Source organism: Myotis myotis, unplaced genomic scaffold (genome assembly GCF_014108235.1).
Source record: "Myotis myotis isolate mMyoMyo1 unplaced genomic scaffold, mMyoMyo1.p scaffold_m19_p_3, whole genome shotgun sequence".
NCBI lineage: Eukaryota > Metazoa > Chordata > Mammalia > Chiroptera > Vespertilionidae > Myotis > Myotis myotis.
This window is the reverse complement of record NW_023416335.1, coordinates 118,354,680-118,368,773: the sequence shown is the minus strand read 5'-3', so window position 1 is coordinate 118,368,773 and position 14,094 is coordinate 118,354,680. Positions and strand designations below refer to the sequence as shown.

The 14,094-nt window shown below is 52.9% G+C and overlaps 1 protein-coding gene across 11 annotated transcripts in view; it reads left to right on the top strand.

The window, feature by feature from the left end:
* CACNA1C (calcium voltage-gated channel subunit alpha1 C) overlaps nt 1-14,094 on the top strand; it is a 698,738-nt gene that overhangs the window by 639,857 nt on the left and 44,787 nt on the right. For all 11 annotated transcript variants that reach the window (XM_036302132.1, XM_036302133.1, XM_036302134.1 and 8 more), the window contains 2 exons: nt 10,536-10,568; nt 13,783-13,911. In XM_036302132.1, coding sequence (XP_036158025.1) covers nt 10,536-10,568; nt 13,783-13,911 — 162 coding nt within the window. The remainder of the gene's footprint in view (nt 1-10,535; nt 10,569-13,782; nt 13,912-14,094) is intronic.

The window sequence follows — 14,094 nt, the reverse complement described above, 5'->3', positions numbered from 1 at the left end:
AAGCCAGTGTAGCTCACTGACCACGGCCCATACCCACGCCTTGGCAGGGCTGTTCCCCAAGCACATTGGGTGTAGCCCTGCACTTGCATAGCAGTCAGTACTGTGGATGACAACTTGTATAAGCAATAATGCTTAGTCTCAGAGATAGGTCCCTCTGCCCATAGGTTCTGCCTCAGGCCACTGGCAGCTCCTGGGTTTGAACACTCCCTGGTGCAAGCAGTTTACAGCTCCAGGTGTCCCCTGGGGCTGCTCCAGGCCTTCCCAGAATTTTCTCGTCTTACTTGTCATCACAAGATACTCACTCCCAGACATATGTTCTACTTGGCCTCAGAGGGATCCATGAGGGATTTTCACCTGTAACTCATCATCTTTGACTCTTAAACCTACAGAAATTGACTCTCATTTCCCTCACCTAGCTGCCATATTCATCCTAACCGCCCTCCAAATATTCCTCACATCGAAGCTCATCTCCCCATAAATGCCTCCTCTTTCCTCCTTGCCTTTACAAGGCTATGGCACCTCTCTCGCTGGGAAATGGGTTTCCCACCAATCCCAGGAGCCAGCATTCATTCATTCCACCATGTTTATCGTCTCCCCTTCTGTGTGCCGGGTACGATTGTAGGCACCTGGAGTACTTCAAACAAAAGCTCCCTTTTCATGAGCTGGCGGTCTAGGGTCAGGATAATAAGCCCATGAGCAATTCACGGAGTATAGAAAACACGGAAGTCATAGTCCATTGAAAGCTGGTAAGTGCTTTGGAAAAGGAATAGTGTCGTGTAAGGGGGTCGGAGGTGCTAAGAGGCAGTGAGGGAAGGTGCTATTTCAAATAAGATGGAAGTGAGGAGTTACCCATGCAGATACCTGGGAGGAGGGCTTTGGGGGCAGGAGGAACAGCTGTTACTGGTGCAGAATGAGCAGGGGAGACGGAGAGGGGAGGGGACCAGAGAGGGGGAGCAGATTTTGGCTTTTATGCTGAGCAAGAAGGGGAGACACTGGTGCCTCTGAGAAGAGGTGTCCCCTAATCTGACTTACATTTCCGAAGGCCGATTGGCTGTCTATAGGAGTCAGGGTGGAAGCACCACACCAAGTAGAAGGTGCACGTGATTACCCAGGGGGGAGGGGACCGAAGCCTGCAACAAAGCAGCAATAATAGAGGTGGTGAAAAGGGTCCAATTCTCAGTCTGTTTTGAAAATAGAATGAACAGTATCTCCTGACAGACTGGATGTGGGAGTAGGAGGAAGAGGTGGCCAGGATGGCTGTGAGGTTTGGGCCTAAGCAGTGGGAGGATAGAGCTGGTATGAACCGGGAAAGACAGGAGGTGGAGCACGTTTGCATGAGGAACTCATTGGGAGGTGTCTATTTCACCTCCCAGTGGGGATGGCAGGTAGACAGTTAGACACACAGTCTGAGGGTGGGGCTTGGGGTTGTCAGCATATAGGTAGTATTCAAAGCCATGACAGTGGTGAAGAGCTCCCAGGGCTGAGTGGGGCGGGGCCTCCAGCAAGAGGAGGGCGGGACGTTTTGCGCTCAGAGCCAGTCTGAGGTTCACTCTCTGCTCCCTCTGGGAGATGCTTCTGACCACTGCAGATTGTACCTAGAGGGCGATCAGAAGTCTCCACCATGTGGAGCTGTACTGGATCCTGCTTCCTCCCGAGGCCTTCCCTCGTTCTCAGTCAGAGGCTTCCTCCCTCCGTGTCCCCTGGGAGGTCCAAGTGCAGCATCTTGTCACTCTAAGGAAGCCTTCTGGTGTTCCTTTATTTCATGGGTCTGAAATATATTTTCCAGAGGGAAAAGCCTGAGACATAGGCCCTGTGATTGTTAATGGAAGTTCCTAGAGCATCAGAAACTGCTCCCTAACATCCCAAGTTGAAATCAATTTGGGTCCCTGGTCATTCAACACCTTTCCCAACACTGTTCTTTATCGTTCTGTATTTTGATTATTGCACCATAGAAGTGCTGAGAGGCCTGGATTCTTGCATTATGGATACAGAACAATATTCCCAAATTGCAAATCAAGAAGCCTGTGTTCTGTTTCCAGCTCTGGCACTATGAAGCCATGTGACTTAGAGCAACTAACCCCATTCTCTGGTCCTCAACTTCCTTGAAAGTGAAAGGGGCCAGGGGCAGGTGGAGATGGCCTCAGAGGGCCTTTGCGACTCCAGCACTCCTTGGTTCTGAATGGGACATTTTCTGGCTGTGGGAGGCAGATTTCCATTTCCTCTCACTACCCTGCCAGATTCCAGCTCTAAGGCGGAGTTCCTTTCAGAGCGCTCCAGGGCTGCGTGGGGATCTGCTCCCCGGCTTTGGGATGGCTCATATGGAAATTCTCCTGGGAGGAGGCCTGCAGGGATCTTCAGGTTGAGGAGCAGGACAGAGATTGTGAGGCCTGGAGAGCTCCTCCAGAAGCTTCAGAGAGAGTAAAAGCAGGAGGATTTGCTTAGGAGGCAACACACTAGCCCACTGAAGTGACCGGAGCAGAAAAACAAAGTAACGCTGGTCCTGGCTATGATCTTAGTTGATTCGAGTAAGGGAGGCAGGGAGGAGGACAGAGCGGAAGGGGAAGAGGGAAATGACGGTTTCTCTTGGATGAGCATGTGCCAGGCAGCCTACTAGGACATCACACACTGTCAGATTAACACCTCTGGGTGCGTAGTGTCTGCAGAAGGAAACCAAGGCTTATGCAGGATGAACAGTTTGCCTATAGCTAATAGGTGGAAAGACTGGGATTCAAATCCATTTCTGTGGGAGAATTGAGTCTTGCATTTCCACAGGTTCCATTAGCCGACTCCCTGGGCCAGTCTGGCCTGGGCATGGCATCACCGAAGGGCCCCTGCCACTCACAGGACCTCATTCAGTGCACTCCCAGCATCACGGCCTGGGGCAGAGGCTTAACCTAACTTCTCTGTGCCCGATGATGCTGCCAATGCCCGACCAAGGGACCCCAGGCTGCCCTGGGCTCATGCGCCTAGTTAATGGGGCTCAGAAGAGAAGGGCAAAGCCATTGTAAAGCAGGCCCACCTGACAGCTGGAACTTGAGAAGAAAATGGGAGAGGGACAAGATGGGCCTGGGACTCAGTTCCAGGGAGTGTCCAGCGGTGAGCAGATGGAGACCCCACATCCTCCCTCCCCCAGCTCCTGAGCCAGTGGGACCTTCCCACCACAGCTCTGAGTAACTGTCCCTCACCAGCTCCCCATAAAAATAATGAAGCAACTTTGACTCCTGCTCAGGCTTCAGGGCCTGGAATGACGGGGAAAGCAGCCATTCTGAGTCACAGAGTGTTTGCTGCACACCCGCCCCAGGGTTGAATCAGAATGCTCAGGCCGCACGCGCGGACCCTCCCTCCGCATCTCAGCCAGGATGCCTATGTGGGCCCTCAACCTGGCTCTTGGTCTGCCTTTTCCTGGCCCCGCCATGGCAGAGAAGGGGCCAGATGGCACGAGAAAGGCAGGGCTGGGTGCCCCCAGAGGTATGAGGAGGGTAAAGGCAGAAAATGGGGTCATCCAAAACGTTAGAGAGAACGCAGCTTTGGAGACCATCTAGCCAGAGCCCGTCTCCACGGACTCCACGAGCACCTGCTGGGTAGCAGCCCCAGATACACAGTTTTACAGACAAGGACAGTGGAGGCAGAGGCAGGGAACAACTCGCTCATCCTCACAGCATTTCACAGCAAGGCCAAGCCAGAGCCTGGCGCCTAAGCGCAATCCGGCATGTTTAGTTAGGGGCTCAAGGAGTGGCATTGCCAGACACTGTCTAAATGGCAGTGGTCAGTGTGGCAGGGGCTGCTTCTAAGGTAAATTAAAGCAAGATGGGTGGTGTCAGGCCCAGCTGGGTGAGGACCTCCCGACACCTCCATTTCCCTTTGCTGGGTGCCTCCTCTGTCGCTGACGGAGCTTCCAGCCTCTTGACATCCATCCCCACAACAGAATGAATGCGACCAAGGTCTCTTGTTTCCAATACACTAATTCATACTCAGGTGGGGGTGACTTAATCAGCTCCCCTTTCTTTGAAGAAGAGAGGGTAACGCTCACCCCAAGGATTGAGTATCTCATGTGTCTCCTGTAAGACTTTCGGGAACATGACCCCGAATGAGGAAGCTGGTCCCCAGCCTCGGCCCCCCAGCGGTGTGACACGGCAGTTTCCTCCTCTGCTGGGGCATAGAGCTGGCCCTCGAGAGACGTGGCTGAGCCCACTCTTCCCAGCAGGGAGGCAGCATGTGGCCATCGGCAGGCAGTCCAGCTGGAAGGGGAAGAGCCACTACAAAAGCCTCTGGAGGGCGAGGCTGCTGCGTGGGCAGCGCAGGAGTGCAGGAGGCAGTGTGGTGGGACAGCCAGGCTGGCGAAGCAGCCCCGTACCAGCAAGTTTCCCAAAGCTGGTGCCTTGAGACGAGGCCTGCAGGCTTGGCCCCAAGGTCTGTGGGAAGCTGTTTGCTAGTTTGTGATGGACAGCCCGGTCTGGGTTCTATTCAGCTGTCAGATCATCTGACAGGTTAGCTCCCCGTGCCCTCTGTTTTGTAACCAAGGCCCCTTCACTTTTGTTTTCCTCTATTTTTCTTCCCTTCTTTATTCTCTCTCTTCTATCCACAGACAACCCTCTCCTTTCATCTAAAACAGAAGAGTGGGAGGAAGCTGTCACAACACACTCCTTGGTTTGGCCAGACAGCCACCTGGGTCTGACCAGTGTCTGTCACTTCAGGTCTCACAGGCTGAGCAAGTTCCTGTTGCAGTGTTTGCCAGACGCCTCTAAAGCAAAGGAGCCTAGGGTATTCCAGAGCTAGTGGAGAGAGTGAGAGAGCCTCAGGCAGGCTCAGAAATGCCAGAAGTGCCCCCAAAAGCATCGCCACTTCTGTTAACACCCATTTACTCTTCATGTCTGTCCTTCCTTGGGAATCATCTGCTTGCTCTTTTTCCTTTATGGGTCTCTCTGTCTTCACTCTTATTCTTTGTCCTTTGGGGTGCTCTCTTTCTCCCTCCCTCTCTCCCTCCCTCTTCCCCTCCTATGGAATTCTTTCATGCTGCTAGCACGGCTGACAATGAATTTCATCCATTTATTCTTTATGGGTTTCTTTTGTTTGCATGACTGGACAAGGGCCATCCTTCCCAAGAGAAGATAAAGCTGCCCTGGCTATATGATAATCAGTCTTGTTTAACGTGAGTGCCTGGCAGGTGACAGCAGTACCCACGCCCTGTACCTCCCACCAGTCCCCTCGGGGCCAAAAGTCCCCTCGAGGGAGGTTCTGAAGGGTGTTTCATCTGGGTGCCTGTAGCCACAAAGATTCATGAGGGATCATCTCCTCTGGCTAGAATTTTTCCTTGGAGAAACAGATGCCAGCCAGGGAATTTTCAACATGGTGGACATGGGGGGAGGGGGTGTTGCTCTTTCCACGCTCCACCTTGCCATCTTTGGGCTTATTATCTTCATTTCTTCCCTGCCCTGTTCTGTCCAATGTTTTTGCCTCCCTCATAATGCCCCATCTTCCTCTTCTTACCACTCCTCCTCCACAGACCTGTTTACATCTCCCATTCGTTCCAGACCAAGAGGGAAATTCTGTGTAAGAATTACTTTCCAGTGCCCATCTTTCCTTCACTTGCGCTTATATCTAAAAGCCTTTGACATCTTCTGTATCCCAGTTGACTTATGGTACTTTAAACTTTGCATCCCCCTTAGCAAGGAAGCTCTTAATTCAACTTTGGAAGGTTACAGGTGAAAACATTTTTTACTTTGGTCTCCTAAACATGCCTTTCCCTGCTGCCATCTCTAGTGGCTCTAAGGTGCAGCATCTCCCAGCTCCCTGACATCTCTAGGCCACACTAGTCCCTGCGTGCTCATTTCTCCTGGTTGGAAGAGGAGGTAAAAGGATAATGAGGACCCCCCCCCCCCAATTAACTGACACTTGCTGACTCCTGGCCACGATGCTGGTGTCATGTTTCTAGAAGCCCCTGGCTCTGCCTCTCCCAGTCCTCTCTGTGTGTACCAGCCTGATAATGGTCCTCTCACCACAGATTAACTGGGGTTTCACCAACAAAGCCCCGGCCACTCAGCCCTCCACCATACCACTGTGCTCTCACAACTGAACTAGCCATCCTGCCTCACAGATCAAATTGAGACGAGAGTAGAGACAGCAAAAGCGGAGACGCAGAGCTTGGCATGGGGTGGGGGTGTAGGCAATGGCAGCTGGAACTTGCTCTTCAGGTGGATGGAGTGGAGTTTCTATCACAGCACTCCCTAAGTTTTAGACAAAAAATGTTAAAAAAGAAAAGCAAGGTTCCTCAGCAGGGTGCCCAGTAAAAGACTCACATACCCCATGGCATTGTCCTCACCTCCTATTCAGAGGAATGAGGAACCTCAGTGGCCATGAGGTTATAGCCATCGCCTCAACAGCAGTCATCGGAATTGGCAGCCCATCTGTGGGCCCTGCTCCTGACTCAGCGGGGAGCCAGCCTCCCCTGGAGGGAGCCCGAGAGAGTCAGTGCCTTTCAAGGTCAACATGGCCAGGAGGGGGCAGTGGAGGCTTCTGAGCTCTTTAAAATTCTCTTTAACCAACTGATCTCGAGAATTCTGGAAGACAACTTTGTTGGGTATTCCAGCCTAGATATCTACACCTAGCCCCTAAATCCCTAGTAATCTTCCCCCTCCTGGCTGTGCAAGAAGGAGGAGGGGCAGGGGGAAAGAGAACGTCCCTTTTTATATGGTTAGGAGCTATTTTCAACAACTTTTAGTTCTCCAGAGAGACAAAGTAATGTTAACAACTGGGAAACACATGCCACTGATGTCATATTCCTGGGAAATCCCTCCACTAGGACAATCTCTCTGCCTCTCCTGTGTTCCCGGGGTTTCCCTAAGCAGCCTCTGTGTGGTCTGGAGATAGTACCGCAGTGAGCAGGAGCAGTGAGTATATTCCAGAAACCGACTCACCCACTAGGCAACACTTCTGATTTGATCCTAAACTTCACTCAGAGACTCTCTCTTACTAGCTGCCCTGTGTCACCCCTATCGTCCCAGCCAGTTATACCAAACCAAGCTAATCTGCATATATAAATTGCAGTACATTAACTGGCTTTTCCTCTCTATTGGCCCTTAACCCAGCGGTTCTCAACCTGTGGGTCGCGACCCCTTTGGCGCGGTCGAACGACCCTTTCACAGGGGTCGCCTAAGACCATCCTGCATATCAGATATTTACATTACATTCATAACAGTAGCAACATCCTGCATATCAGATATTTACATTACGATTCATAACAGTAGCAACATTACAGTTATGAAGTAGCAACGAAAATAATTTTATGGTTGGCTCACAACATGAGGAACTATATTTAAAGGGCCAGAAGGTTGAGAACCACTGCTAACCTGTTAGCTGGAACCACTAGCCAGGACTCTTTCTGAAAATGTCCCACCTCTGCCTCACTATAGCATTATCAGCTGCGTTCATGTATACAAATTGCATGAACAAGTTTAGTTAATTGACCCAATATCTTTAATGCCTTGAAAGTTACCAAATCGTTAGAAAACAAAGATGAAAAAATTGGTTGCTCAGACATTCACTCCACACCTACCATTAGTGGATACAGCGCAGAATTCAAGCTCAGCCAGAATGCTCAGGGCTGATGTGCAGCTCCACTGGCTCTTGGGGAAGGGGAAGCAGGAGGGTCTCCAGGCTCCCGGAGCGTACGTCTGCAGGGAGTCCTACCCCTCTTCCCCAGGAGACCGTGGATGGAGAAACTGTCATCTAACTCAGGGAACTGGGAGCAACTCTGGAAAAGGGTCAGAGATGGATGGCACAAGTACTCCAGGCTACCAACTAATTCCAAGTTTAGCTCAAAAAGTAGAACTGTTGCCAGGTAGTTTTTTTAAGAGAACCAGGGACTCACAGAAAGTAGCCAACGAACAGTTGGCTGAAAGTGCAGGTGCCCGGGTCCAACTGGCCCAGTCTTCCCTTCCAGCTCATTTGCAGCTGGGCAAGGGGACCAAAGACAGGACCGACTACACCAGGTCATCTAGGAATGTCCTTCGGGGGCTAGCGGTATGTCCGTGAACTGTGGGTTCTCAAGAGCAAGGGCTGTGTTAGGCTTCTTCCTGTTGGGTCCACTGAGAATCATTCTGTGATTGCTTTGAGAGTTTATTATGAGTGGTTAGTTTTTTTGTGTTTTTTGTTTTTTTTTGAGACTGTGCACTTTGTAAGCATAGCCCCTCACATAGAACAGGCTGTGTGAGAGGCTCACAGGCAACACTGCCCCAGCAAGTCGAAAGTGCCCTCTGACCCTGTTGCCCACCAGTAGATGAGTGGATAAAAAGGCCGTGGTACATTTACACTGTGGAATACTAGGCAGCAATAACAAAGAAGGATCTGAGGCAGCATGGAGGGACCTGGAGAGCATTATGCTAAGTGAAATAAGCCAGTCAGAGAAAGACAAGTACTCTATGATTTCACTTATATGTGGACTCTAACAAGCAAAGTAGAGACAGACACATAGATAGAGAGCAGGCTGACAGCTGTCAGGGTGGGAGGGGCTTGGGGGGCTGGGTTGGGGGGCGTGGTGGAGGGACTGAGTGAAAAGAGACATACGTGCCCTTTGAAAAGCATGGTCTAAAGCCAGAGTAAATGATTCATCTGTGAGTCTCCTGATTCTCCCACAGTGCTGGTCTCATTAACCGGGCGGGGGACCCAATGCAGGCCCCCAGGCCCCCGTCCTCCCACTCACTGCTGCCCTCACAGCTCCCCTGACCACTCCTTGTCTCCCACTGCAGAGACGTATCATGAGGATCCTTAAATCAATACATATTATTAAAATAACAAGACAGGATCAAGGTGATTAGAACAGACCTAAAACTACATTTTTGAAATAAAATATGACTTAAATAGAATAGATCTTAAATAAGAGCTATAAAAGGCTAAAATTCAACCAAAAAAAGACAGTAAAGACCTTTAAATATCCCAAATGAAGCATTCTGCATGTGTAAAAAGTAAAATACAATAAAACAAGTAGTTTAAATTTTTTAATGGCTGGGGTTATTCAGTGTGACCAGGTGACTCAGGTGAGTTCTCTAAGTTGTTTTCATTCTGGTCCTGTTTGGGATGGGATTGACCCAGAGGACCTTCAAGCTTTTCCCAGGGTTCTTAGCAGTAATGGGGTGGGGCGGAGGTTTCAGGGGGGACCCAGCCTGCTGGGAACTCTGCCTAATGCCTGGGCATAGTAGAATAGATTGACCTCTGTATGACCCTCACACTCCCTCGCTGAAGCCTCAGAAACACAGAACCATTCACACAGGTGCACAAACACTTGGCCATCCTGACTTCCCTCCGTGTGTGTGTGTGTGTGTGTGTGTGTGTGTGTGTGTGTGTGTGTGTCCGTGTTCTATCGCAGCCTGCTAGTCAAATTCTAGTGAGCCCAGCTTCCAGGTCTGTGGACTGACCGTCAGCTCGTGCTCCTCCAGAAGCAGAATGGAGATGGGACTGTGTTCTGCAGAAGGCTGGAGAGCATCCCTGCCCTATTCTTCCCTGGCCTCCCCCTGCATCTCCATCCTTCCCCAAAAAACATCCCACCAATTTGCTATGGGAAAAAGGAACTTGCCGACAAATTTGTTGCCAAAGGAGTGTTTTAAGTCTGCAAGCAAATGTCTGGTTGTACACATTTTCATCCTTCAAAAATCCATTACAACGTTCGTATGTATGTATCTTAAAAACAGAAACACAAGAGCATCCATCTGAAAGTGAGGGTGAAAGCAAAGTCGTGACCTTCTAGAAAGAGTTAACAGCTCAGAAGGTCAGATCAGTCAGGCGCTCGGCTCTAGTGCTGAGAGTGGGGGCGTCTTCGGGATCCAGGCTCCGAACCGGGCAGAGAGCTGCGCGGCACTCAGCATGCCGCTTTCCCCAGCCCCTGCCCCAAACTGAGCTCAGCAGTCAGACCCGTGAGAGCAGCTTCGTGGGGGTTAGTAACCACATCTTAAATTGTGCGCAGAGCTTCCCAACTTCAAAAACAGCTCCACACACTGGTCATGCCATGCCAAGGCTCTCACACCTGAAGACTGGTAGCTAAGCAGGACTGCCTCCCACCTGAGCCTCAGCCTGAGGACTAGCCCCTGCTATGGAGGGAGGTGAGGGCCACGTCTTTAGACCCTCCACAGTGAGAATTAAAACCCAGGCTCCCCCTAAACCTGAGGGGCCATTGCTTGCCAGCTCCCTCAGTGGCAATGCTGGGGTAGAGCTAGAGTGAGTGAAGCTATCTTAGAACACGTGGTGGGCTTTGCTAAGTGAAATAAGCCAGTCAGAGAAAGACCTCCATCCACAGAGTCCAGATCTCATTTGCACTGGTTGTGAGCTATTTAATACATGACGGAGATGGTAGACGTGAGGCCCAGCGAATGCAGAGCCCACACTCACGGTGCAGAACCCGCCAGGCCTGTGGTTGGTATTTCTGTCACTTGTTTCCTTTTGCCCTCTCCTGCCACTGTGTTGCTCCTGTGTTAGCCAAGACCTAGAATGCCGATCTCTTCGTTGGAGACTCATTACAGCTTATCTCTATCTGCCTTTCTTTAAAGCCAGCTGAACATACCCAATGCTCTCCCTCTCTGGTAAGACCAACCCTCCAGACCACGCTCTGAGCTTCTGTGACCTCCTCTAACACCCCCCACTCTTACCACTGGACCCCGAGTCTCCCAGAGCCCAGCCTGGCTCCTGCTGCATGTGGCCACCGTGTCCGTCTTGCACCTTGCCTGCCTGGTCTCGTGGAACTGTGACGTGCTGTCTGTGTAATGGTGTCTTCCCCACTCCCTGAACTCTCCTTTGGGTGATAATTCACTGTGATCTTGACTGTCTAACGAGCCACTGGGAGAGAACTGGACCCGAGGGCAATTTCCTGTTAAACACCCTGAGACCCACTAGCTAAGCCTCTAGCAGCTACTGTGGGCCGGATCCGGCCCGTTTGAAATGAATAAAACTAAAAAAAAAAAAAAAAAAAAAAAAGACCGTACCCTTTTATGTAACGATGTTTACTTTGAATTTATATTAGTTCACACAAACACTCCATCCATGCTTTTGTTCCGGCCCTCCAGTCCAGTTTAAGAACCCATTGTGGCCCTCGAGTCAAAAAGTTTGCCCACCCCTGGGCTAGCCCTAACCTGACTGGGAATGTTGCACAGGGCGCCTTCGAGCGTTTGCCCAGGGTTCTCAGCAGTAATGGGGTGGGCAGACGCTTGAAGGTCTCCATGGTAAGGCCTCCTGGGAAAGAGGGACGAGGAGATGATCCAGCAGGAAGTGGGAGGGCAGACGGTTACTTTCTTCCTTTAATGGAGTTTCTGTAAGGACTGGGCTCCTTTGTGCTGAGTTTAAGGCCACAGCAGAAGGTTTGAGCTGGGATTTGTTTCTGACAGTGCGGCTGAATTTCCAGTGGCTTCATACCTGTAGAATTTTCTAAATTCCTGAGCTCATTAAAATTGGGCTGTCCCCACCCACTTTTCCGCAGCACACAGCAAGCGGAGAAGCTCAGCTCTTCGACTGGACCACTCCGATTCACTTGGGCTCAAGTGATAGAGATGCCACTGGTGTGACTTTGAGGTCTCCTTAGAACAGCCTTCTCAGAAAAGCTATCGTCACACATTTAGTGGTGGGGTGATTCCCTGAACCCCGAGTCAGCAGACAAGCCAAGGCTGGGTGGGCTGGTGGTGTTTCCTGACACGCCGCCCCAGGCCGGGTGGAGGCGGCCGAGGCAGGGCTGCTCCTGGGCTTGCCCCCCACTTCGCAGGGACGGCCACTGGCTCTGCTTCTTCATTGCAGTGTCGTTTGGTTTATTAGAAGAAGTGGCCATGTCCACGCGGAGTGTGTATCCCCCTCTAGAGCATCAGGAAACTACAGCAGCCGGGGGGCTCCTGGTCCCAGGCTGGAAGCCACACTGCAGGCTTGGGTTTCGTTTCCTCACCCGTCAGAAGCAGACGCCCCTGTGGCACAACTTCCCAGACTCTTGACACTCACAACTGAGGTTCCCACTTCAGCTTGTTGTTTCTTCTGCCCACCTCCCCCAACATGGTGGCACTGACAGCTGTTGTAAACCCCGAGCCTCTGCTGCATACTCCTCGTTTAAGGAAAGAAAATAGAATCTCAAGTAGATACACGGGTGTTAGAAATGCAGAGATTAAGGGCATCAAAGACTTCAGAATCCACCCAGGGCAGAGGGTGGGGCAAGTCAAGGACACTGCCTGCCCCTCCTCCCCGGCTCCCCCCACAGCCTGCCCTGCCTGAGGGGACTGAGGAGGGCTCTGGCTTAGATGTAGGAGAAATACTGCGACTCTTCCCCTGCATGGAGAGTCCAAAACCCAGAGGGACTTCCTGCTGGTTTCTGAGCATCCCTCCAGGAGGGGTAAAGGCTGTCTCTGGGTTACTCTGGCCTCTGGAGCCAGCAGCCACGTCAGTGACAGTCAGCGGGACAGGCCGCAGGGCCTGGGGGAGCAGGGCGACCATGCTGATGGGATGTGGGGATGGAGAGGGCCAGAGAGGCTCCCACCTGAAAATGACTAAGCACCAAGCCGGAAATGTGGGTGGAGAAGCCGGGAGGCAACACAGGGTCCCAGCGATGACCCAGAGGGAGGCAGCGATGGGAACAGTAACAGGAAGCCCCAGGGTCCATTCTCTCCCGGTGCCGACAGGGCTGGGTGAGCTGCACTAGCTCTGGGAGCAGGCAAGTGGCTGCCTGGTCACCACCCCAGCTCTTAGGCCCGCGTGGCAGGAGGAGGGGCCAGCGGGTCAGTCCATGTTTGCCTTGGGTCTGGAGGCAGACGGTGGCAGGGAAATCTTTCCTGCCCCCCTGAGCCTGCCCCAGCCTGTGCCCAAGCCCTGGGACCCTCCAGGTTCAAGATGCCCAGTGATCCCTCGGCCAGCAGCCCCAGCAGTGCAGCGCCATATTCCCACCTCAGCGGCTGTGCCTGCTCCATCCTTCTTCCCCTTGCCCTTGCCTTCACCCTCCAGGACTCCTGAGAAGATGATCTGCCCTGAGCAGGACCCCTTGGTCCTCTCATTCCAACTGCCTTCCCCACCTCTCCTGGAGAGGGGGTGCCTCCTAGAGGCCCCGGGCAGAGGAGGAGATGTAGGGCGGGGGGGGGGGGCAGGTTTAGAGCCCCAGAAAAGGCAAGGGCTGTAAAGCAGACACTCGCCCAGCACTAAGCAACACCAGAGCCATGTGGGCCGGGCGCTGTGAGCAGTGGGAGTTGACACACAGAAGTGCTGGAGTCCTAAGGAGCCCGAGAGCCAGCTCTTGCAGTGGGCAGCCCACTGCTTCCCACCGGCCCCAGTGCAGTCGTCCCCCTGCTGGGAGGGGCCCACATGCACCGGCCACCTTGCAAACCCATCCCCTCAGGATGCAGGACCCGCGGTCACGCTGGGCGGGAGGGAGGCCGCTGCTTTCTCAGCACGTGGCCGAGGCCGGGCGCCCTCAGAGGCTGGCGCCCCGCCTCGATCACAGGGCCTATGGAAGTTCCTCAGGGATGCTCCTGTCGCCCCACCCAGGCGCTCAAGGACTCGGGAAGAAAGCGAAGCAGGAGAATAGGAAAAAGGACATGGGCTCAGGGCCTGGGCACAGCTTGGCTCTGCAGAGACCTCAGGGTTGGGTTGTCCACCTGGAAAAGGTGGGCACTGCCTTCCCTCGGTGGCCAGGGAGAGAACTAGTGCAGCCAACCCCGCCCTGAGCTGGTCTGTCCCAGCCAAGGGCTGTGTTGCTGGAGCAGGGCCCACCCCGCTCTCGCCCACCCCTCCGTGTTGCTGTGTTAACTACCACCTCCTGTTGCCAATGGATTCCAGAATGCAGAGGAGAACTCCCGCATCTCCATCACCTTCTTCCGCCTCTTCCGGGTCATGCGCCTGGTCAAGCTGCTGAGCCGTGGGGAGGGCATCCGGACGCTGCTGTGGACCTTCATCAAGTCCTTCCAGGTAGCCACCTCTGCCCTGAGCACTGGCGGGAGGAGGCCTCCGCTTCTCCCGGGCTGCAGGGCTGCACGGGACTCCCCCTGCTCGTGTCTGACATGAGTCGCTTGGACTCAGTTTGTGGTTCTCAAAAGCATGTCTGGGTCCCCGGTTCTCCCTGAGGTTGGGTGGGGAAGGCTGAAAGCCCAG